We start from the raw sequence: 27410 nt of genomic DNA, 5'->3' as shown, positions 1-27410 counted from the left end.
ATGTGGCTGTTGGTGTGTAAAAGTAGAATACATAGAAAGAAAAAACAAATGATGAGGTGATAGATTTGTAAGAATATACAGGGTGCTCTGGAAAGAAGATTGAATAATTTGGAAAGATATGGCAGTTGAAAATTGTAATGTTGTAATTCGTAACTTTGAGAATTTGATCACGTATTTCAACTCTTAAAAGTATCATTTCTTTAGTTTTATGATCAATTAAGTTATAATTTTATTGTCTGCCACGAAGTAAAATACAACATACGTGTTATAGATAGAAATTTGCAGCAAATTAACTTTTATAACTTTTTACTTGCTATCTACTCAGTAAAGATATAGATTTTATCTCAAATAAGTTCTGATGATCTGGTGATATGTATTTATAACAAATTTGCGAATCTCTGATCTACATTAATATTGAGAATCACTCTTCGTATTATCATATCATCTCAAATTTCCATTATTCTTCTCTTTTATTACATCTAACGAACGAATAAAATAGATATCTTGAACGTCATCGTTGCTGAACATTTTATTAAAGTAACGATTATTCTCGCGGATATAAGCAGCGATTTTATCCAGATAATGGCCCGTAACCACGACGAGCTTGATTAATGAGATGTTACGTCAACGAAACACGTTTTCTGGAAAATCACCTAACCCAGATGATGGAAAAGGTAAAAGCTATCGCTCCCATGAAGGATGTGAAACCTTTTTCGTCATTCTGGTCACGAACAAGAGCCAGATCCATACGATCGACCTCCAGCCACCTCCACGACCACGGGACATTGTTTCTGGTAAAACTAAAGCCAAGAAACGACATTTACCTTTTGTGTTTGATCGGGTGCACTCGTCGAAGACGGAGCTTTAAAAAATGCTTAGAAATACGAGAAAAATATAAAAGTGTCTGTTAGTGTCTCTAGCGCCTGGATTTCATCGATAGAATCGTTTAAGGAATTGGCAAGAAATTGCTAAAGAAGAACCTGGAATTCGCTTCATCGAAGAAACATATGTTTTACAATTACGGGTCTCTTTAATTGGTGATTTAAATTTTAGTGCAACGATCAGAGTTATCAAAATTTTGAAAGATTGTATTTTCAGTAGTCCACGAAGGTATTCGAACACTTATAAAAACCTTTTATGAATATATTATATGTATTATACGAAACATTTTGAAATTTCACTAACACTGTAATGAGATTCGATTATTATAACTATATTGGAAACAGATCTGAAATTGTACGTAGGAATTACAAGACATTTAGTGTAAGCATATATGTATTTCTTAGAGATCAGGAAAGGATTTAAACAATGAGTTATTGGTACTCAATTTTACCAATATCGATAAAGTATCTCATTACAATAATATATACAATTTATATATAAAAGATTTCTGTAAGTGTTCGAATATTATTGTGAGCTACTGTGTATTGATCCAAAAATTGCAATTACTCGTAGATCAATCATTCAAGCTTTAAATCAGAAGTACTTTGTATGTCAATAAGTTCATGCCAAATTCACGTTAATCGTGGGTGTCCTGTAAATGCTGACACGTTCAGGTCGCACCCAAAGACATTTGGTCTAGAAGACCGGTGAATAGCCTTCGAATATGTTTGTCACGATTTAAGCGTGACATCCGGCGAACCTGATCACCTAGATCGTAATCGAAACACCTGACCATGGTGGCCGAACTAACTGACATTCCCGTTGCAAACGCAGAACGAAAGACACCAACAGCTGATCCGCAGCAGTTTAGGTGCTCGACTAAACCAAAGAACAGACCGAAGTGGATTCAGACTGCTACTCGCGAGCCTATATACAGTGTTCTCGACAGCAACGATTCTGCCAACAACTTACCATCTAACGTAAAAAACAAAGTGGTCGTGATAAGCGCCGTGAAAAGTGAAAAACCAAGAAAAAGCGGTTACGAAGTATCTCGAGTGGAGCAAAGGGGGCTTCCATACGTTTGGCTACCGACAGAGAGTAAATTAACGTTTCAAGACTCGACGATACTCGAAGAAGATGAGGATCCTCTGTATAGCGTGGTGAAAAAACCAAAAAAAGTTCAGTTAAACGAAACGTGCTGTTTCGAAAGGAAACTGCAGCCGATCAAAGAACAATCGTCGGAGGAAAGGCAAGCACAGCTGGAGGTTTGTTCACGGCAAGAGGAACTTCGCCGCTGGTTACAGGTCGCGTCTCGACAGCTACCGGAACCGCGACGTCTCTTCAGTCTCGGTGAAATGTACACGAACCACTTGGGAGAGTTTGATCAGCTGCATGCGGATTGGAAGAGGACCGTGGCGGTGCCCAGAGGAATCGTCGGTTTGGTAGGACCTTACCGTGTTTACCAGAATCCGAATGAGAGAAGAGAGTACATGCTTCAGGAGGAGGAGCTGGTCGAGGAGGTGGTGGATTCTGTGAGTGAAATCGCGGCTCGCGAGAACAACGGGACCACTGAACACCATCAAAGAGCTAAATGGCGGATAAGAGAAGACGACGAGGAGACCCTGGTGCCTGATATTCGGAACATAGCTGGTCTCGAGGGATTTGCTACAGAGGCGGACAACAAGGATTTATCGGAATGGAAGAAAGTTGACGATCAAACTACTATTGATTATAGTAAGAACGACGAGGCGTTGATATCGAAGGAGGAGGATTTTAAGGGAAATATCGGTGGAATCGTTTCTGGCAAAGAGGAACGAGCAGTGGATGTGCCTGAAGAAGCTTCAACAGTTTCCACGTCTTCGGCAATGGATAAAAAGGGTGAGAGACCGATTCTTCATGTTCTGTTCTGCTAATACAGCCGTTTATTCGATGATACTCTCGGTCTAGTAGAGGGAAATCGGTGATAATCTCTTCTCAGTCGGTGATCTCTTCGATCTCCGGCGATCCGGTTGAGTGAAAGATGCAACTGCGGTGAGATCATCCGACACGATGGTTGTTCAAGTACAACGGTATAACACTTTGCGCGCGACATAGTTTCGTTTGTCAAGACGCGATGAATTTGTATGCAAGCTGTTCGTTAGTCGTTGTACACTGTACGGTATCGGGTCGGCGACCAAAAGAAATAGCTAGCGGTAGATCCGACGTGAATCGTGCGTATACGCGTCTCGTCCACTTGATACGTGCGAAGTTTTCTTTATTAGCAATGCATTCATTAACCAATATTCTGTTTGTCGGACTGTTTTCGATACTAATATCTAATTCGATCGATGGTTAACGGTTATTGGAGCTAGCTGGCAAGGTGTTCGATGAAATCTAGGCTGGAAGTGTGAATAGCATTTAATTCTCCAATTGATTAATTTTCTATAGATCGAATGGAATAACCTACTTTCCTTTTTAAAGAGCTGCAGTTGTTTTCCGCGATAGATGAATTTCATTTGTGGAAATTTTTTATTTATTCTGCAGTAAAAGTGTTATGAATCTGGATGTTGAAACTAATCAAAATAAATCTAATAAAATATTATTTTGTACGTGGATCAGTATAAAGAATTTATCGTATATGAATTGATATAATTTGTGTTTATTTCGATCGATATCTTTCTTTACTGCTATTTTCCTTCAGAAAATAAAATTATAATTAAATCGATTATGAAGCTATAAAGATGGCACTTCTAAAAATCGAAATAGACGATTAAATTGAAATTCGCAAAATCTTAGTTTTACAATTCTGTGACTTTGAATTTACCAAATATAATAAAATTGCTGTAGCGTGGATGAACTATGATCTACAGAAGAGTTTCCATTTTAGTCAATCAACTATCTTCGCTGCTAAAGAGTACCGTTTGTACCATGAAACATATTATAACGTTGTTAACTGATGGATAATTAACGTGTACAATACACCTGCATTATGGCATGTCGGCGATGACTCACGGTACATGCCGGTCTTCAACTTTTCAGTGGCTGCAAAAACTCTTCAAATTAGCCTGCCACAGAGCCTATTAACCCCATCCTGCCTGTTATGCGGTATTTTCATACCGCTGGTTAAGGATTAAAGTCGCACGTATGTCGTGTTTCAATCTTCCCCCGTGGAACACAGTAATCGAGTTTTCACCATGACGAGGATTCTATTTGAGAATACATCGAATGGCTCTCATGGATCTCATAGTTCCAGTACTTTTTATCGCTGTCTGCGGTAATGAATAGACGATTTCAACTTTCGCTGTTTTTGCACCTTATCTGTCTTATTTTCCTCCCCTTTATGGCGTAGACGTGTATGATAAGTATCATGGATCTTTGATCATGGCGTTTAGTGAATTTTTATACGTAGAAATTAATGATGAAATTGAGTTATGTAATGGGTAGCGTAAATATAAATGACAGCTACATTCAAAGGATGAAAGGATTAATAAAAGAAAATGTTATAATGAAAGAGAACTATCGAAATAAATTTCGGTTGTTTTCTTCCAGTACCAACTTTCTTTATTGTGATCCATAGATGATAGTTTTTCGAGATAAGACAACAGACATCGTTTTAACGAGAAAATAAGTTGATTTAGTACCTTTTAACATAAATATATTAAATTATCAGGTAATATTTTCTCCCAACTTCTCCAGCCATGCGATGTCGTATTGACTTTCTTTTATTTATATTCGAGGGAGAATAACAGTGATACGCGTAGAACGAATGATTTTAGAAAATCTCGAGCGTTTCTCGATTCATTCAAAGTTAACGCTCAATGAGAGATTAATCTTTTTTTCTAATTAATACTGATTACAGTAATAGAACATGTAACATAAACTATAATTCACTCAAAGTTGAAATAATAAGGTCTCCTCGGTGAGAAAAAGATCAGAAAAATATTTAATGAATAATAAAGAAATAATTAAATATAATAATCTTTCTAAAATTCTGAAAAGGAAGAATTAATAGAAATTTGTAATTTACAAAGTCTAAATTCAAGGATTTGTGAATTGTGGCTGGTGAATAATCTCGCATGACGAACGAATGTCGTCGGTCGTTAATGGCGCAAAGTTGAACGATCTTCGCGCGTTTCGTTTCATGGAAAAGAAAGTGGAGAGCAACGTGTCCTTTGTACGAAACGCGTGATCCAAAGAAGCATTTTGTCTTCGATGACCCTTTACTTTCTCGTTCCACTTCGTTTCCACAGTGGTATGTATCAGCGAGATCATTAATCACGAAACTTACATCGATTTATCCAACATGTGGCGCCGTGATTATTGGCCTTCTGACAGCTTTGTCGCTGTTACACATTACCACGTTACCGTTGTTAGACGACGCATCTCGAGGGATTTGTATCTTTATTTTGCCATCTACTGTAACCGGCTTCCTCAGTACAGTTATCCACTTTTGCTCGCGCATCATAGTCCCCTATTGCTTTCGAGTGCCAGAACAGTGTAATTGCATTTGCACACGAGAGTCTGTAGACTTTGCAGAAATATTTTCTTACGGATGAAAAACATTTTTTAGAGAAGTTTATGGGAAAGAATGGTGATAAATCCTTCACTCCAGCCGTCTGTATTGTGCTGTTAGTGATATTTCGTTTTCCTGTTAGTCGAAGTATGAGAATTTTAATTCTTTTACCGTTTTTCTTGATGTTTCATGTGGGCATTGTTGAACGGTTGTAATTCTTTTGCTGAAAATAAATTTTTTAGTTGAGTGAGTTCGGTATTATTTATGTTGTTGTTCTCTGAAATTTTTTCTACTTCATACTTAGTTTCTCATGAGAATATCATTATTATACGATTAATTCGTTTGATAAAAATATTTCTTAGATGTTGTGATTTTTAGCATTGCTGAAGTCAAATTTAATGTCGAAATCTATGAAATTAGAATCGTGGAAATCTCGTTTAGATCATAAGCGAGTATGGATATTAATGAATTATTCAGTGCATAATTTTTCGTTGCATGTTGGTTACGAGATAATAAAAGAAAATTCCGAATATAAATCAGCTCATGTTCATGCATTGTTGCAATTTGCTCATTATTCAATTAAATTCTTTTATTTTTTCTGGGAATAAAACTGTTGATAGCTCCATTTCAATAGAAGATATTGTTTAGAAGTACGAGATTATATCCCGTTTTAATGAATTCATTTTTATTTCAAACTTCGTTAAACATCTTTAAGCTTCTTTAAATTTTCTCGTACTCTAAACTTTTCAACAGAAGGAGAAGAAAATTTTATTTTAGGTATTACGTCTATTAAATTTGTCGAGTTTAAGCTAATAAATATGGTAGGCATCATTATTTATCGTTTAACGATGTTCAAGATTTTTCTGTTAACGTCGTTAACGTGCCTTTTAATCTAATACCACATACCGTTTTCGTTTGCGTTAAATGTCACATAGCCTTCGCGATGAATACAGATAAAGTTTTGTGAACAAGTTATTAAGGAAGTAGAAAAATTAATTGTGTGCATTAAGTGTTATACAAGTAACATATGTGTTTTCTAACCGTTAATTGTCGTTTAGGACGTAATTAAGCGGTTGACATTTGACACTCCACGCGCTGTGAATGCCGTCCAAATTCCCTCTGAACTTTCTCTAATGTCCTCATAAGTACATATATTCTATATGTCGCATAATTTTTGTCATGTGCCCATTTCTAATCCTTTCAGTTGCCACAGATCTTATTCGTTAGTACATGTAATTGGATGTCTTCAGTCCGATATAATGTTATAGGTACTTCAAACTTTAATTCAATAAATTACAATACTTCTAACTGCAGTATTTTGATATTTGAATAACTCCAATAATTCCAATAAGATTAGTTGGAGTCATTCATTCGAGTATAAGAAACTCTTAATACATTATATCAATAATTCGAGAAAAGTCACGTTTTTCGCTTTTTAATTCACATTCAGCAACTTTCCAAATTTAATATTCGATCCAACAATTTTCGAAATCCAACGATTTTGAAATATAAAATTACCATAATATTTAGTAGGAATACGTTCGTTCAAGCAAAGTTTACGATCAAGAGAATGCGTTGCAGAAGCACGCACAAAGGATGCGTACATCGTGAAAGCAAAGAGTAAAACGAGGTGAAAGGTATCCGTGGAAAATGTCTTTTTCCATGGAGTAGCGCAATTTTTCGCTTCGAAATCGCATTGAAACGCTCGTTTCCTGATCAACGACAAATTGTCCTTTATGCACACGATCGATGCAAGTTGCGTGAAAGCAGATTCGTTGCATCGTGAAGAGCGGTCAAATCGATTTAACGTGTGTGTCGTTGCCTCGTTCATTCAAACTTTCATGAATTTTTATCCTGCGAACGGATGCACGACGACGTGGCGAACGATCGTTTTCCAAAGAAACCAGTTGAGCGCTGAAAATGAATTTCGAACATAATTTCACGTGTCACACGTCGGAACTGGTTCTTTCCCTCTTTATCGAGGCTATTATATCTTCACGATTATTTATCACGCTTTGGTATCGAATTTTAACGCTAGAAATATCAGAATTTCTTTTTTTTTATATCCTTTTTAAGTATTGCTTCTCTCCTGTCTAAAAATCAATTGCTGTATAAAACAGAAAGGAACATTCATATTTTTATTCAAAGTGAAATTTTGACGTTTATTTACCAGAATTTTTATCATGTTTATCTTAAGAGTAGAAGAGAACCGTCTTATATTTCGAAAGTTTGTTAAAGACAGTACGTTATTATTTTATATAAAACATAAAAAAACGTATTTCTTTCAAGTGTCAAAATTTTTGTGAAATGTAACAACTTTTATCGATTCGATGACGAGTCGCAAGAAGTGGAATGATCTTCCTAGTGTTACTTGTAGTGTTAACAACTATTCACGTACTTTTGCATCTTCCCACATTTTTTTCGTTTCTTTTCCATTTTTGTTTCTCTCTTGACAAGCAATGCATCTTAATTAGAGGAATATCAAATTGGGTAGTAGTCGTCGTTTTTTTGATGATCACGGAGCCGTTCAGTTCTATGCGCCGTAAAACGAGACGATTAGTCTCGCATGGCTGAAGTATAAAAAGAGGAAAAGTAGGAGCGTTATCATCGGCATCCTTTCAGGGAACACGTAATCCGCGAAGATACAATCAGCTGAGGAGATTGGAACGATATTTTATGAGGCTGGTGTATACTGTGGAAAATTCTCTTTCATAGTTTCCTGACACCTTCGAAGATATATGTCATATACCAAAGGAGAAATTCAGATACTTCAGATTTTATTCTGATTCTTCATGATAAATCGATGTTAGGGATTTATATTGAAAATTATCGTTTAATATTTGGCAATATGGCACTTATAGTTGGCAGGTATAACAGTAATTTATCTGGCATAAAAATTTTGGATTTATAAAATGCAAATTCTTAGAGGTAGTATTCTTGTTTACTTCCATAAACATATAAGTTTATTTCTATTCGAAGTCGATTCACAAAGTCACTTTTTATGCGAGATGAATCGAGAAAAGAGAAATTTTAGATACTATCAGTAGTTCGGTTTGAACTTTCAAGTGACCAAGTGAAAGGTACAGAAAACAGGTTCTTTATTTTTCACGAAGGTATTTGCGATGAGTGACTCATTGTCATGAAGTAAAAGTGCGTTTTAAATTGATGGAAAGTCAACCTAGACGTTTTGTTAAGTTCATCTTCATCGACGTAAATAACCTTTTTTACTTTAATGACGACTTTACATTCTTAGTCTACAATATATAATATAACAGTGAACAGACTAAAACTTTCATTGAATGAACACGTGTTTTGTCATACTTTTCAGTTAAATACTCTTTTAATGAATTAAATTATAGACTTTTCAACTTCAATTTAAACGTTTGCCAAAACGCTCACTTTTCGGTTCTACGAATTTGTTCATTCAGCTTTCTCTAAACAGAATGATTGATTCAACAAGAGCCTGATCAAGGTCAAAGAATACATTGAAGATCAGCTACACCTTACTACCGCTGTAAATATTATCATTTAATCTTTACGAAATCCAAACATCATTTTACACTTTCTAAAGACTATTAAAGACTATTAAAGATCCGCTCTTCCACGCCTTAACGCAATGATGCTTGAAACTGAATAAATGAATCTTTTATTTGCGATCGATCGTTCGATTTTTACAAATTGCTCTATTATTAAAGTTACTTACATATATATATATATATATATATATATATATATATATATATATATATATATATATATATATATATATATATATATATATATATATATATATATATATATATATATATATATATATATATATATATATATATATATATATATATATATATATATATATATATATATATATATATATATATATATATATATATATATATATATATATATATATATATATATATATATATATATATATATATATATATATATATATATATATATATATATATATATATATATATATATATATATATATATATATATATATATATATATATATATATATATATATATATATATATATATATATATATATATATATATATATATATATATATATATATATATATATATATATATATATATATATATATATATTTACTTACATATATATATATATATATATATATATATATATATATATAAGTAATATATTAGTATTATAGTTGTAGTATAGTAGTATAGTAGTAGTATATAATATAGTAATTTTATATATATAAAATTCCATCCTATCAATTTCCTACATCTATCATACTCATACCTCTGATGAGATCTGTTAAGCATGCATTAGCCAAGTTAAGAAATCGAGATATGTATGTACATAGAGGCGGATGACCTCGAGTCACGAATGGAACCGATAATTCATACAACAGGTGGCTGCGGCGAATACTTTCGACTCTTAGCGTTCTTGTGTCATGAACTGTGCATTATGGTGTAATAAGTCAAGATTTCACGTGAGCCACGCCGTAAGAGGCGAACGATTAATCGGATCATAACAGGATCGCATGCTCGTGATCGTATTAATCTCTAGAAGTCGCCTTCGGTTCACTCGTGCGCGTTGGCGTGTCAAAACCGCCGAATGTCCTGCAACACGATCTTTTAATCGCTCCTTCCTTTAAGGCGCATCTTGATCGTCATGACATTAAACAAGTTTCGATCCGCTTGGTTGGCCATCATACGTGCTGGACGGTATTTCTGTAAATTACAGAGGACTCGCGAAACGCGATCTTTTAATTGAGTGTTCGATGCGTGGGATATTAAGAGGGAATTCCTTCATAAACACGGAAGTGAATGCAAATTATTGTAGCGGTGGATAAATCAATCGTTAGAAAAGGATGTCAGAAGAGGAAAATTTTGTGTATTAGAAGTGATATCTTTAGAAAGTTGTGGATTAAAATGAAAAATTGATTCCGGATGATTACGCAAATTCATACTTTTATAAATGTATAATTAATTAAGAAATGAAATCTAGGTAGTCTAATGAATATGTTATTTCTCTAGTTTTATATATTTTTGCACGTTATATGCATTTTGTGCATTTTTAAATAAATGCATAAACACCCGTAGCCCTTACACAATGATATTGCAAGTTAATTATATCGAGCATCTTTTCAGACCTTACAATCTTTGAATCAAACAGATCTTTATAATCTTTGTTATTATCTCATTAATAAACATCATAAAACATTTCTTTATCGCATATGTGCCGTAGTATTGTTCCAAAATACTCAATCAGAAAGATCATCCTTCTTTTTATCAAAACAAGGATAGATAAGTTAATAGCATAAGAACTGAATCTTTCTTTATGAATGCTAAATTAATCGCAGAAAAATCCATCTGACTGAAGATTTTTACTCTTGAAGTTTCCAATCCTTCTTGACATCTCGTATAATAATATCAGAATTATTAATTATACAAGAAACCCTACGAAAAGGAATAATAAATAAATAAATAGAGAAATAAGGGAATAACGAATAATAATATCGTGTTATTCGCCGAAACAAAGAAATAATATGATCCGATTGTGAATTCAATTTTGTGAAGATGCATCTAGGTCAGGTCGTTATCCAATTCCACGGGAAATTTCAAATATCCTACGGTATCCGCCACCATCATTGCGAAAATATCAAAGTAACAGAAGCTAAGCGGCATACGTTGATCGTATAGTCTTGTCGAAGTGTTGAAAACGAGGCTACGAGAAACGGCATCATCATCCTGGCGGTCATCTTCATTATCATCATAGTTCTCATCATCATCTTGGTTACCACCACCGTGTTGTGTCCCAGACCAGTCGATATGTTCCTTGCATGTTTCTGGGTTACAAGCCATTCCGTTTGGCGGTAGTCTCTGGAGCACATCTCTCTTGTTCAGTTGCATATCGTGGTGCACGCTGCCTGTCTTCTGCTATAGGAACGCACGTCAACGTTTATCATGGACGATGATTCAAGCGTGCCTGTGATGACGATTGTTTTCTTTTAAGAAAGCCCCGCGAGGTAAATTTTTGTATGTTAATTAACGTCGCGAACAGTTGGTGTAAGTAACGGGTTCTTTGTTTTTTATATAGATTTCTCTTGGACTCGTGCATATGGTGAATTATAATAATAAATGTCGAATTGATAGTTTATTGTTATTAGTTGATGACGTAGTATGCCATATGTTGATGATGTGATTGTGAGTTTATGCTTAATGGTCTTTCTTCATTTTTGTCGTTTTTGTTTTTCTGAAACATTCATATTAACAATAGCAAATGAATTGTTGATTGAGATTTATTTGTTAAATGTATTATTCATAGTAATTGGATGATTTAATATCTTTGCTCTGTTTAAGCGTATATGTATTTTAGTACATGTAGTTTATGTGTTTTTAACAGTATACTTATTGAATTATTTATTGTTTTATTTGAAACTTTTTTATAATATCAATCGTATTGAAATGAAAATGATTTGAATGAATCGTTAGTCATTTTCTGTAAAAGCTGTCAAAAATGCTAATAACAGGCGCCAATTCATTTCATGATTTATGACATAGAAATAAAACTTCGGAGAATCTATTTTTTTGCAAGCATGGTGTTAGAAAGAAAATGAATTTCTCGAATCCTTCTGCCAGCTGACAGACGAGTTTCTACCTTTTTTGCAACTCTCCGACAGCGTAATGACAGACCGTGTTTCAAGATAAACCGTAAGGTCTCAAATTTACGCGGTATCGACCTAATTTTTCTACTCAGCTGGGTCACAAAATTTCACATTTCACTTCATAATACCGACGATTCCTTCCAAGCCATATAAACGGATCAAAAGCGATAAAACGCATTATATAATATATTCTATATTTAACTATAAATTCTTACTTTATTTACTATAATTATTCTATTAATAATTCTTAGTATTTTAACATATATTTTTAGGTATTGATTAATTATTTTATACTCAGTTTGAAAAAGATACTCATATCTGCTTATTCTCGCACAACAATTAACTTAATCTCTATAGAATATTAAAGTCTGATATATTTCAACATAAATATTATTTTTTCTATAATGCTAACTTTTCTTTCTTTTTTTTCTCTAAAGAAACAGTTTCTGTTCATATTTTTTATACCTCACCATTTTGATGTAAATATTCTTTTTAAAGAAATTTAATTTCATTCAACATTCTGTGGGATTCACTTCCCGCAAATTTATTGTGCCATAACGTTTAAGATCTATGACTATCTATATCTATATCTTAGAATTTTTTTAATTGCAAGTTATATATAACAGGTTGTGTGAAAACACACGGGCGTATTTTATGATAAATAATTTTCACCGAGCTCTGTTACCCATTTGATTAAATAGGCCAATGATTTCATACCAACTTTTCTTAGTATTTCCATCGAATCTAATTCACCGTTGAAGTTATATCCGCGTATTTTGATGATTGATTCTATATATATATTTTACGACTTAGAATCGCGCTAATCCAATGATACGCTTTTTCGAATATCTTAACATATTTTGTAAGTTTCTTCATTTATACATTACTGTACATATTATGTAGCAATAAATCAAGCACACCAAGTATTATTTTTCCATAATTCAAAGGTATCAATTACCTATAATGAATTATTATTTATCTATAAATTAAGGAGAACAAGTTTTTTCATAATTCAATAGCATCAACAATTTACGATAAAAAATGTCACATTTTTTTCGTTTGAGTAAAAGTTACTTTCATAATATAGTACAATTTTTATCTTTAATTTTAAACTTCAAATGATCTTGCGTGTTTCTTTCCAATTCGTATTATTCTTCTTGGCCCATTCATCATCGTGTCACTGCTATCAAGTTCTCACTGCGCCTCATTTTCTTTAATCCTGAATAGAATATTATAGTAGGGTACTGCATTTTCTACCAGTTTTTATTTCAGTTATCTTTAAGAGATTGCAACCTTTTGTTATTTATTCTATTTGGTAATTCTTTAACGCATTAACAAATATAGCTAAGACATTGTAGTTTTGTGTACATTCTTAATGCAATTTTTAGTAACTCAAACATTCAATATTTTTTATCTATTACTAATAAGAATAAATAGTAATCTTGATTTAGAGAAAATAGTAGGTATACATAGGAAAGTTTAGTGCGAAAACATCAGTATACCAATGGATTAATGGGATCAAGACTATCCAGTCGCAGATCTGAATCTGTTTCAAGTGATTATATTACAGGCTATATTGGCAAAGTTATATTTCTCAATCATTTAAACATATACTCTATTTTTATTTATTCCCATAACCAGTGTATATGGTACCGCAAAATAATATTAACGGTACTATGGATATGTGAATACAGAGTTACTGTTGATGATCTCTGTAAAATAATTGTCGAATGTTGACTCTTCACCTTCAGGTTCTGACGTTGCATAATCAGGTATTCATCTCTGTAGAAGTCTACCAATAGTACTATTGATTTTGTACGAAGACCGCCTACAGCTTGAAACTGAAGTAATAATAATTTATATCACGAAGTAACGGAATATTCTTCGGCGAATATGCTTATCGAACATTTTGAAACGAGCGGTATTCATGACTGTCCATTTATTACAGATCATTATGAACAATCCTTACAACCACCGACGATCGTTCTTCACTTTACCGATTTCAATCTCTGTCGGGGAACAATAAGAGTCCAGATGATCTATCTGGAATATCGTTTGAATATCGTTTGACGTTAGGTTAATATGAATGGAGGTGAGATTAGTATTTCAACTACGTATTTCTATGATCGTAATGAAGTGACGTTCTCTTGTACTCGAGCAGGTTTATGTGTATAGAGAAAGACGATCAGTTTTCCTTGGAATTAATTGTAAGTCAAAAAAGTCGATTACTTGATAGTGAAGACAAATTAAAAATTCTGTAAGGGATCGAGTGGACGACTCTCACTTAATCTGCTATTCATCGGGAAACCAATGAAGATATACTTACATCACTTCTGCATAAACTAGAATTAAGTTTACGCTTTCGAGATGTGGTGTTAAACGAAGTACGCGAAAAACTGGCTTACATCACTTTTACCTTAAACAACTCAATTATACGGTAGCGCGGGCCCAGTTAATTGCCAGTGACTTAACAAATCTCGAGAACGTCTATATATGTACATCGACATCAGAGTAAGAATAAGAAATGTAAAGGAAAACAATTATTTGCATTGTGGTTGCATCAATTAACGAATTTACGATGCGGCTTTCAAAGAAATGAATTCCTTTAATTTATCAACGCTTCATGGTCACTTGCGTTTCAATCGTGAAATAGTGCTTTGATTTTTAATTCCAACTATTATGACACATTCTACTAGATTATTTTAGTGGCGATGATGTTTGAGAAAAATTCACGGCTAATATATTTTTATGGATTTAGCTTCTTATATCGTCTGTTGGACAATTTAATGAATTCTGCGATTTTAGGAATATTTAACGGTAAATTTTTACTATGTAGTGCTTACTTATATTCGTCTATGTAGATTTATGATCACTTTTTAGAAAAAACTTGGCCGTGTTTGTAAGCTTCTAAGATAAAAACAATCTTCTTTCATCTGAGCTAAATATACATATAATGAAACTTGATATTAATTGTCAGAGATGCTACAAATTTTTCAACCTAATATCATGAGGTATAATGTTATAACATACTATTGATTTGTCATAATTACATTCCTAATTCTCGATATATCTTTGGATTTCGATTTATCATCAATATCATTTAATTTCCAATATTATCTGTTATGACGAATATCATTATACTTTTGGCCTGTTATAATTGTTTCTAACTTTCAATATATTAGTAATTTTTTATTTACCTTGTTCGTTAAAGCGATCGAGTTTTCTAACTCTCAGATCCGTTTCGTCGCGTTTAGAACGTTTTTAAATCAGTCGAGTCGAAATTACCGAAGGAACAGTTGGATGTACGAATTCCTCTAGCGAAAGTTGCTCGTATTACTCTACTGACCCAAAAGGCCACGGAGAGTAGACTCAGTTAACGAGCCTCCAAATGGAATTTGGGCAACAGTTTCGAAAATCCACTCTATCTTAAATGTGTATCATGATGATAATTTCTTGCTACTGTGTTATACATACAACTGTTAAAGCTAATGAAATTTTAAAAAGAGGTAGCTCTTTATGTAAATTAAGCTTAAGAGTCCTTTTTAAGCATTGTAAAAGTAAATTTATTTCGGTTTCAGGATAAATTTTGAAATGATGAGTAAATAGGGCAAAGTAGTAAGCGATAAGTTAAAGAAGAGCAGAATGAAATCACGAATTTTCAAGCAAATTAAATAGTTGAATATTTGGTTAAATACCTGAGTTTAGATGTAACAAATAACATTTTAATGATTTTATTCATTCATTAACTGATATTAATATTAATTAATTGATACTGTTATCTTCATTTTTTGAATAATCTGTAAGTTTAAGAATTTAAAGATTTAACGATAATGAACTTTAATAAAAAACTCTAATAAGCTTAATGTTAATAACAATATAATGCTAATCTTGACTGTCGAAGCTAAGTGGTTATGACAATCTAAATTCTGTAATAAAGACGAAAAAAACAGATATAAAAAACTTCAGAAAAAGATTACTCGACAGAAAATCACCAGGTAAAATTTGGCAGCCATTCAGCTTATTATCGGAATCTTTATACGTATTATATAAAACTTTAATTTATGCAAGCATCTGTATGCATATTATGGTTCATTGATCTACAATTTCATCAGTCTTCTTAATTAGTAAAGTTGTATAATGAAGAAAGTGAAAAGGCCATGTTCCAGTCTGTTTATGTGACTTGAAAAAGATTTGAGATCAACAACTCTTCGAATCTGTAGTAATTTGATGGTATGTAGCCTAATCTGATGCATTTTTCATGCTCCCCAAGTTTCGTGGTCATTCTTCTTTCAGTTTCTCTTATTTACACTTTCCCACCTGGATATATGTTACTGTCTTATATATACATTATTTATATGTCTTATACATATATACGTCTTATATATGTATATTATTGTACAAACTTCTGCTGTATCTAGTGCTTTGTATGCAAATAAGTACATTTTTTAGTGTTCTTCGATCCTTAGTTCCTGCGTCTCTGAACGAAAATGAACAATACGATTGTAAAGAAAGTTCTGAAAATAAATCGAATATTTCAGAAAAAACTATGAAATTATTTAAAAAATCTTATTTTAGTGTATCTACGGAAAAAGCAAAAAGAAAAATAATTTTGTTGTATGCAGATAATTGAAATACATCGAACGAATATAAATATATAACAGCATATTAAAATATAACAGACAGTTTCTTAACATCAGAATTCTCAATTACTATTGACAGTTACTTGTTAAACGATTTAAAAAGAATGCTTGAAAAATTATATACTACTATTTAAACTATTATTTATAATAATATAAAAATTAAACTAAATTATATTGTTTAACACGTCGTTTAACGCGTCGCGGAGCCAAAGTTACGTGGCCGCTCAGCGTGAAATTTTTTCTTAATGCGACAACGTAACGTTACCTGTCTCCGAGAGTACCCAAGCCATGACATGACATCACTGTGGAGTTACCCGCACTCGATACGTTAAAGATCCTTGATCATTCATTGATCTTCTTTAACAATTTCAGCCAGCAATGAACAACACGACAAGGACAGCCTGAACGAGACAGGAAGCACGACGGGTGGCACCGTGGAGGGTGCACCTGGAGGAGCCCCCAATAGGGGTGAAAGGAACACCGAGGCCGAGACAAACAATGCAGAAGTAACAAGGGCCGCTCCATCCAGGTCTCTGGTCTCCAGGATCCTTTCTAGGACACGATCTACGAGCGATCTACTGGATCATTCTGAACCCTTGTAAGACCTCTTTTCTCAAACAACTTATTGGATCTATACACATTTAATTTTCGAACGATGTAAAAAGGGAATAAGTAATGGTTGTCTTCGATTTCACCGGGTAAACACTGTAATTTTATAAATTGCGATACGTTCCGCGCATTATACGAGATAGGTAACAGTAATTTATCAGAAGGCAGAGATAAGTATTGGCTATGATGAACTCACGATGAATGGAGTTCATGTTTATGGTGAAAAATGATAAGGTGAAGATCTCGCGGTCGACGGTTCGGTTTTTATGGTGATTGTTACAGTTCTCAACTATGGATCATTCTCTCGAACGTTTACGGCCAGCTTGTCGTGGTGCTGATGATCGCTCTGTGCTTGGCCGAGGTCATGGACACTCCTGTTCCTTTGCTCAGTTTGCAGGTATGGAGAGAGATTTTTTAATTTCAAACGGATTCGTTAGATTTGAACCAAATCGTTTGTTCCATTTTTTGGATCACTCTCGATCTAATTGTGTTTCTTAGTGTTACAGAATTTCAAGTTTAAAGAAAGTATGAGAGAATCTCTGTTCGTATATATTGTTCCAATTTTATGCGAAGTCTTTCTTCGAATATTACAATCTTTTCGTGAAATCTTTTGTTGAAATGTGAGCAGAATTGAAACATAAAAATTCGACAACTGGGCAATATTAAATAAGATCTGTTTATTAATCTAGACTATTCATTTATCTAAACGCATCACCATTAATGCAGATAACTTACGATCATAAAAATTGGAGAATTTAGCACTTATCCTAAACGTCAAAGAGTAACAGATGTTGAAGGCGTTCGAGCCATAAAATACGAATATTATAGCAAGGGACAAATTGCGAAGTGAATATGTGAAATAAACATACCACGTTCGGTAGTTTTCATTTAGCTACCGAGAAACATGTGCGTCATTGGGTTATCATTTTAGTGTTGCTGTCGCATCCAGAATGTAGAGTCTCTAGTTTTTACCTGAGCTCTTCCGCGTATACGTTCGTTCCCATAAGGTCGTTAGACATAAAACTTAGTGAATTTTCTTCTGTGCTTTGTGGATTTTATGATCGTTCCGTGTAAGATTTTTTGAAATTTCCAGGTTAGATAACGGTACGATAACGCTAAATATGGGATAATTCTGGTGAACTGTTCATCGTAGATCACGTTTCTTTCTTAATACGCTATAAACGCGAACGTTTATAGGTTTTACGATAGTTAAGTCAATTACTGCGTCTTTACAGCTATGAAACACATACCCATGTGATTTTTCATTTGAATCGTTAGAGGTTTAAATAATAGAATGGTTTTGCAGTTGCACATGTGTGAATTAATATTTATAGAGGAAATGGAAGAATACATAGTGATATTTCATATCGCGTTAAATCTCTATTAAAGTAACAGGGTTTCGATTTCAAATTTTGTTAAGTTCCATGGTCCTAGGATATCAGGATGATTTGTGACATGGTCCTTTGATTCCATCGAAGATGGAAAGATAAATATCGAAATTTTATTTTGTATTAAATTTTTATCAAAGTAGTACGGTTGCAATTTCAAATTTTGCCAAGACCAATTTCTTCAATGGTTCTACAATATCAAAATGGTCTGTGTTATATATGCTTTCACCCGAAAATAGTTTCACAATCCCAGAATGATGATGAATGTGCCATGTACTCAGTTTGTTTTCATAACGCTGCTGAAATTAATCTGCAGAGTTGTATACTATGGACTTGTATAATCGTGTACAAATATGAGGCGGATCTTACGACCTCGAGATGATATGACCTTTCGATTTGCTTGTTCTCACAACATGAGGGTGATTCATGGCAATATATCCTGTATTCGATGTGATTCTATGACCTCTGAGTGGTTTGCGGCTTAGTCCCACTTCCTCAGCGTGATTGCAAATAATTTCCCACGTTCTCATATTAGGCTAACGTTTGATCCCTTGATTATTTAGTACTATCAGATAGGTACATGTATATGTAACAAAATTGTCTTGCCTTTACATTTAAATTTATTTGAAAGTAAATATCTTCATATGAAGAATGTTACTATATACATACTTCTACTGATAAATCCCATACTTATAATTTATATCCTTCTTATATCCCATACTTGCAATTTGTTTTTCTGTACAAAGTAACGAGATTTATTCTTCATAATAAAATACGTAATAATAATTTTTCTTCCATAATTCTGTGATTCGTATAATTATGGATTACGTCGTGTGAAATATATTTAAAGATAGATTTAATTTTTAGTTTTAATTCGACATAGTTATAGATATACTGTAAAACAATTCAAATGAGACAGAATTTAAGAGAATTATAGCTATTGTATGTTAAATTCATTACTCTTGCAGTAATTAAAGTAAAGATCTAATAAAAATAGGAAAGTAATAATCATAGAATTAATCACTACAGCATGTCCCTGTCTTTTCCGGTCATACATTGTTAGTATATTCTATGGGTTAAGACAAGAAAAAATGTCATATAAACGTATAAAAAATACTTCTACAATTCCAATTACAACTCCATTTCAAAATGTTCACTATTCCCGTCAACACAAGATTTTCACAACACAAGAACTTTTCGTTTATTACTCTTTGAGGTCGAAGTCGTACAAGTGTTATGTCTAATTTGATCTATTCATATCTAGTACCGTAGTAACGTACGTTCGTTACTCATTTCGGATATTGTTTTTTTTTGTTACAACTCATTAACAATACCTCCATTAGCATATGTTTGTATCGTATTTCTTTCTTTTCTTGACTTGTAGAATATACCGATAACGTATGGCCGGAAAAGACTGAAACATCCTGCATATACTTATACACGTATATTCATATTCAAAAATCATGAATATATTGTATCTCAAGAACTATTATATAATCATGGATATAATTATATCCATAAATAAAATGCACTATCGTGATTTGTAAGAAAGCATCATGAATCTATCGAGAACAGAAACATGAATTACTGTCACCATTTTTGTCATTTCTGTCCATTTCAAACGGCATTCGTAATTAATTTCACCAATTGTATTATGCTCTCTTGACTAAATTATGAATCATTTTGACTTGAAAAACTGTGTTATTACGGTAACCGTCATTTGAAGCATTGTAGTTACGATTTCCAAGCTGCTTATGACACAAACCGTATTTCAGCGCACGATGAACTCATGAAGTTATGTATTTCTTTAGCTTTACAGTCTGTGAATTACGATGAATCGAGGACCGTATTCTATCTTTCTACCTGTCTTTCGTATTCCTGGGCGTGCCTTCTTCTTCTTTTCTTTATACCATAGTTCATAACGATAATTAAGTCTTTTAGTCAAAGAAATATTGACGACGAGGATGAATCACAATGGTATTCATGAGTGGAGCATTGATATCGGTGACAATTAAAATATTTTAGAAATTAACGTGTAAAATATACTATAAAATCATAGAATTTTTAAACATATAATTTTTCAAGCTTATTAATAAAAGAAAGATATAAATAGATTTCAGGGCCAATATAATTGTGTTTTAATTAAGATACAATTAATGATCTATGGTCTTTTAAATGATAACTCGTGTTGTTGTTATCTCATTTATAATTACTCTAGATTGTTAACTCTCAACTCATTAATAGAATCTACTTTCAGAGTTCTTTCATATTAATCAATTCCTGTATTATTTAAGAAAAGGGAATTCTTCAAATATCGAAAAATTCTTTTCCAAATTTATATCATTCTCTCCCCAAACTTTTCCATTTATTCGCGTAGAATGTACATTGTGTAAAAATGTATATTTTCCAAGATATCAATGTAATTTTGGTTATTTTACCACTTGAACTTGCAGGGCGTATTCCTGATGTACTTGTACGTAGGAAGCATAGCAGTGATCATCAGTATCTATATTTGGGTATTGATAGATAGCTGCGGGAGTCTCGGTACCGGTGCAACCGGTATGGACGATGCGGAACTTGGTGGCGCGTCTTTAACTAGGTTTGGATCATTGAAACGTGCTCACATCTCGCGATCTAGAACAGCACCGACGAGTTTCTACATTCGGGTTGGAGCGCTCCGTGAGTGTTTTTGGCCACTTCAATGCCCATCAACATTTTGCCTTATCGATCAACTGTTTACTACTTTAATGCAACATTTAGTATGAAACATTATATTGAAACATTAGATAGAATTTTGCATTCAGCAACTGATGGCATTCGGTTGTCATTTGGAGTAGAGAAGTCAAAGTTGTAACATTGAACTTCGATGAAAGTATAAAAGTCAGTCTTCTGTGTATTTAGTTTTTAACTTTTTCGCAGATGAGTTTCTCAAATATCGAGTAATCGTACGCTAAAGGCGTATAAATACATCTTATAACTTAAAATAATTTTTATTTCCAGCTGTACGTATTGCGTCACAATTAATTATTTAAAGTAATAAAACGTTCATGCGTATTTTACTTTATTTTTCCATGTTTATAAAAATGGTCTATCGATAGATTACATATCCACAAAACTATTTATTAATAATCTAATATCTACAAAGGTATTTATTCGCTGAAAGCTTTCGATTTTAGAGGAACCATAGCAAAAGAGTTAATTCATGTCAGGAGTGTGATTCGATATTATAAGGCAATGTTGATTTTATACGAAAAAAGATTAAGGGAAGATAGCATTGAAAAATGAACACGTTTAAACAGTTTTCGGTTTGGCGACTCTCGTCTTCAACGGTTTAGAGATGGCGATGCATTCCATGATGCAAGGGGCGGAATGCTTGAGCGACGTTGTCTTTGTACATCCGGTGCTTCATGGGCTATTTACGTTTCTGCAGATGCACTTTCTCTTCGTAAACTCGCAGGTGAGCAGATCTTAATTGATGTTTGTGTAGAATCAATTGGGTCGAGGCTATCGAAAGCGAAATCTTAAGATTAATTGAGGTGATACTTCTAATTTTTCGTTTTAGTTGTTCATCCTTCTGATATGTATTACTTTCATTTTGCTGTTTGATTCGAAGGTATAAAACGTAAATGATATACCAATCTACATATATGATAATTATTGTTGATAAGTCATTTTTAATTAGATGAATTAACTTGAGATAAATATTTTCACTAGAAATAAGTTTTCCACAGTGATTTACATATTTCTTTACGTTCATTTCACGTTACTAAATTTTTTAGAATTTTTGTAGACTAAACAACTTTTAACGATGTGCATACACATCCTATATATATGACTTAGATAACATTGTTAGAGAAAGTGTGTAAATACAATATAATATTTTGCATAAATTAAATGTTATGATGTTGTATATTTCAATGTATGGCAACTTTTACGACAAAATACATAAAATTCGTGTGGCAGTCAATCGCTCCTTTGATTTGTATCATATTTCTTTAGTGACATAAGATATTCGTTTGTATAATATTTATGAATATGTGATATTTTAATTAGCAATTTTTTAAAAGCAGAGTAACAAATGTGTCAAATGCACGTATTCGAGTAATAACTAATCAAGTAAATTATAACTTTCTAATCTAAGAACTAAGCTATGGAAAGTTCGATCATAAAAAAGGAACGCAATTTTACTAAATTTTGTATAGGTTCACTTTCTTCTTGAAAATCCAATAACGTTCTCTTTTACGATATTTGAAGATATAATTTCTAAAGATTATCAGCGATTACTAACAAGATACGTAGCTGTTCGTAATTGACTCAAATGTTTTTAATTCTTTGAACTTTTACTATCACGGTGCAAAATAAACTAGTGAAAGTAGGATTAACAAGCTGATGGAATTGACTATATTTTATTTATAGGTTCTTGTGGAGAGATTCGGTTTAGCAGCGAGGTTTGGATTTATACATCTAACTGCCACGAATATTGCTGTCTGGGTTCGTCTAGTGATTTGGGATTCTGCTCAAGAATGGACATATTTTGTTCATTTAGCTCAACGAGGTATCCACAATTCTGCTTCTCCGTTAAATCTTCGAGGATTTCCGGAGTCTTTGACAAGGCATTCTCGAGATCTGATAAGTATGTTTTACGCAATGAACATTATTTTAATGTGAAAATAAATATTATAAATGTGCATGTAAAAAATTATATCAATTTATAAAATGTACGATATAAAAATATGTTTTTTTGATTTTTTATTTAATCTTTTTCAGATCATTCTCCAATAGAAAAGCAAGTTTTCCAACCATATCAACCTATCTCGAACGAACAAATCTCCCAAGTGATTGCATTACAAGAATGTTTGAATACAAATACTCTCGGACAATTATGGACATCGAGCATGCCATTTTTATACCCATTTATTGTGCAATTTAGGTATATTTTATATCGCTGATCCATATATAATTCAAGATCATAATACCTTAAAATCTATATCTAAACAAAATCTACATCTTAAGTGATCTGAATTTTATATTCTTTCCAATTTGATTTCAGTTTAATTGCTGCTGCAGTAACTTTTGTAATGGGTCAGAACGTGGGTCGAAATCGGTTGTCACACAAGCAGAAGTTCCACGGTAGCAAAGATCTGACGAGTCATACCAAAGTCGGCTGCGATGGCTCCAGCAAAGGTTTATTCCTAGGAATACTATGTATGGTAGCTGGCATAGTAGTTATACTGATATTTCTGGTCGTAAGAGAAGACGAACATTTTCCTTCGTCGACTTTATCCTGGTTAACTTGTGGCACACTGACCAGCATTTTAATATTGAGTACCTTAATGACAGCCAGTGGACTTGTTCAAGTTCGTCAGATGTCCATAGTGTCAAGGGCACCAGCCATTTTAGATAATTTATTATCAAACGTGGCCCTTTTCGGAGTTCAATTATACTCCATTTTCACGATCGTTGTTTCTGCCTGTTCCTTGGCTCTTCTAGAGGACGAAAGCGACGAAACACAAGGAAGACACATCATGCTACTCACAGCATCGATTCTACAACTAATCCAATGTTTCGCTCAAAGTACACTGATCGCCGAAGCATCGAAGAGATCTTGCATAGCTCGTTTCCAAATAATAGCGAAACCAGCCAGGCAAGTGATCACTTTCCTGCTGTTCAGTAATTCCGTTTTGTGGGCCTTTGATACTGTGATCACACAAAATTGGATCTCGCAAGAACTACAGCTGAGATTCTTCGGGGTTCTCGCCTGGGGCATTATATCTAGGATTGGATTGCCCCTGTTGATCTTTTATCGGTTTCATAGTTGTGTACTGCTACTGGAAGCGTGGAATAAATGCTATAGGATGCCAAGGGGAGAACATCCGCTCAACTGACGACACAGATCGCTACATCCATGTTCCTCTAGGTGTGTTGTTAATTATTATTTTAACTAATTACAAATAAATACGTTCAAAACTACAAATTTTAGTTATATTGGATCTTGCAATATACTTATTTTTATATACAAGAAATTTGTTTATAATGCAAACCCGATGTTTGTATTTGGATATTGATTTTAATTTTGAAATATCCTATATATTTATCATAAAACTACGTAATAACTTAAAGTATTTATATAAATGTAACAGAAATTGTTTGATTTCATATGTATTGAAGTCTAATTTTCTTTTATATCCTTCTTCCACCAAAGGGTATCCGTTACAAACTTTTCCCTCATAAAAAGGGATAAATAATTTTTTTCACAGATTGCAATGGAGATCGCGTCGCTCTTATTGCCGCAGAAAGGTAACTATCAACCTGCAGCAGGACAACGAATGGTCCTCTACGATCCAGAGAAGCCCAAAGAAATTAATCTGCCCTAATTCGTGGATGACGAATTCAGTGAGTTTCGTTCCTTTCGTCGACAATCGGCTCTACTTCGATCCGAACTCTTTGTTCTGCATCGCGTCACCAGCCGTGGATATTCAATGTTCGGCCCACGTTATACGATCGTCCAGGCAAATGCGTCATCACCATCATCATCATCCTCATCGTCGACACCACCATCATCATCACAGAAAGCATCGACGCGTGGTCAGCGATCCGGGTACAAGAGATTGGAACGCCGATAACCAAGATGTAAAACGACATCGTCGAATGTTCAGCTACGATACGGGTATTACTGGACTTAGATTAATCGAGGAGGGCGAGACAGCCGATACCGACAAGGAAGTTCCATCTCCTGACGAGACGAAAACGTCGACTTTCAGGAAAGTGCCATGGCATCCTAACTTGCACATGCTCAAAATTAGAAGAACCTAGCACGATAAAATGACGCAAACCTGGATCGTTAGAATGATACGAAAGGAGCAAGAGTTTTATCGAAAATATCGTATAAGTTGATCGATCGTCTCGTTGTCTTTTTTTTTTTTATTTTTATCCTTGTTTTTCGAAGGATTGTTACGATGAGGCATTATTTATCTTATTGTAGAGAGTCGGACTTTTAGCATCTTCAAGATTACAATTCTTATTTCCCTCATTACAAGTGTAAATGTTTAGATAGCTTACTTATATACTTTTTAGTCTTCAACTTTACAAAATTATTGCATTTGGTAGATTTGTGGATATAGAAATATAACTTCTATTCAATAAATAGAATATTTTTTTATGTATCTAATATACATATATGTTACTAGCTAAAATGATGAGGAAAATTATTTGACCTTGGAGATGTTGGAAAAAAATTACTTCCTAGTATAATTGTATGTGTATCAAAGCGAGTTAATTCTCTCTAATCAATTATCCCTAAGAGTGCAGTACCTTTTCATTTTACGTGCAATATTATCGTTTATAAGAATTTACGCGTAGGAAATTATTTATTGTGCAAGTCATGCGAATAGTGCGTTACTATTAGCCATTGAGATTGCGTTACCCTTTCTTTTAAATCGTTAGATACGAAGACACAACGATGTAGCTCTCTTCTTGTTTTCTTAGCTCTCTTTCTTTTTAAAACAAAGTATATGTGATTATCGTTAATCCGAACAATATTTTTGTACATATTTATTTGTCAATTTTTCTGTGGCAAATAAGAATTGTTGATATTTACACAGAACTGTATGATGCATTTATTGAACTCGCGTTACATCGTATAGCAGTTTATATTTCAAAAATGCACATTCGAAGCGGTATATTGTTTGTTGACTGCTCAACTCACACTGTTGGTTCAATATTCATCAGATCATAATTGAAAAAAAGAATCTTTTTGGTTAATAACTAAAAGAAACCCTTTGAAAATTAATGGACTTCTTAATATGTACGATATATAAACGAACTTGCATAACAAATTAATCAAGTTCGTCTAAAGCTTCAGCTCTTAGGAAAACTCTTCTAAATCACATAAAGTAATTGCGAGTGCCTAGTTTTATATCATACTGCTTCGCGATATTTGTTTTGCCAAAAATCATCCTTTCTTTCTTCCTTTGTCTCTCTCTTCGTAGGTATATACAATACATACATTCAATTTAGATCTGCTGTACTTTTCAAGGACTAGCGGAGATCTAGCATTACGTTTCACATTAACTTGATGCATATAATATTTAGCCTTAAAAAAAAAGAATCCATTCATTTTCATGATTATGATTATATCATATGAAATCGTATTCGTTCCGTATCGAGTCAAGCATCAGCTGTTTATCGAGCAAAGTGAACAAAATGCCTATTATATACGTAAAATACTAAACATAGATAATAATGTAAATTAAATCGAGAGTTAAGTGATAGTTCACGTTGACATATTTCGTTGATGTGTGAACAAACGTATTATAACATAAGTAGACAATTAGCTTAAACATATAAAATATTAAACTTGAAAAAATGAAAAAGCTATACGTATACGTTTAATAGAAATGAATTCTAGTATCACTCGTTATTCTAGAATGCATTTCCATATAATGAACAACTAAAAATTAAGGATTATTTAAGAAAGAAGCATTAAAAGGCATAAAGTAATTCCTTCTCCAATTTAAAATCCCTTCCGCAAAAATATTCCTTCTGCAAATGTAAAATCAATCAAACAAGTTTGAAATCAAAATGGTAAAATCGTTCGGCAGACTATATTAGTCTATATTATATTAATATAGAATATATGCTATTCGATTATTATCTAGAAGTTCAGTTGGACGTTTACAGAATAACAAATGTCGATATATTCCATATTTAGATTACAGTTCTAACTTTAAGCTATATTATATAGGAT

The 27410-nt window shown here is 33.1% G+C and overlaps 2 protein-coding genes across 2 annotated transcripts; both read left to right on the top strand.

Annotated features, from left to right (window-relative positions):
* Positions 1-1641: 1641 nt before the first annotated feature.
* LOC100745298 (proton channel OtopLc-like) lies at positions 1642-25044 on the top strand. Its single transcript, XM_012386795.3, has 9 exons — positions 1642-2760; positions 17040-17265; positions 17559-17673; positions 21118-21343; positions 21964-22121; positions 23081-23297; positions 23432-23594; positions 23715-24581; positions 24922-25044. Exons 1-8 carry the CDS (start codon positions 1677-1679, stop codon positions 24547-24549), a joined length of 3024 nt encoding a protein of 1007 aa, XP_012242218.1. The 5' UTR covers positions 1642-1676; the 3' UTR covers positions 24550-24581; positions 24922-25044.
* On the top strand, positions 24943-26759 carry LOC112213013 (lateral signaling target protein 2 homolog). The gene has a single exon (XM_024368363.2). It carries the CDS (start codon positions 25046-25048, stop codon positions 25475-25477), a length of 432 nt encoding a protein of 143 aa, XP_024224131.1. The 5' UTR covers positions 24943-25045; the 3' UTR covers positions 25478-26759.
* The last annotated feature ends 651 nt before the right edge of the window (positions 26760-27410 follow it).

The sequence above is a fragment of the Bombus impatiens genome, unplaced genomic scaffold, assembly GCF_000188095.3.
Source record: "Bombus impatiens unplaced genomic scaffold, BIMP_2.2 scf_0418, whole genome shotgun sequence".
Classification (NCBI taxonomy): Eukaryota; Metazoa; Arthropoda; class Insecta; order Hymenoptera; family Apidae; genus Bombus; species Bombus impatiens.
The sequence above is the reverse complement of the archived record's forward strand: the minus strand, read 5'-3'. Positions and strand labels throughout refer to the sequence as shown.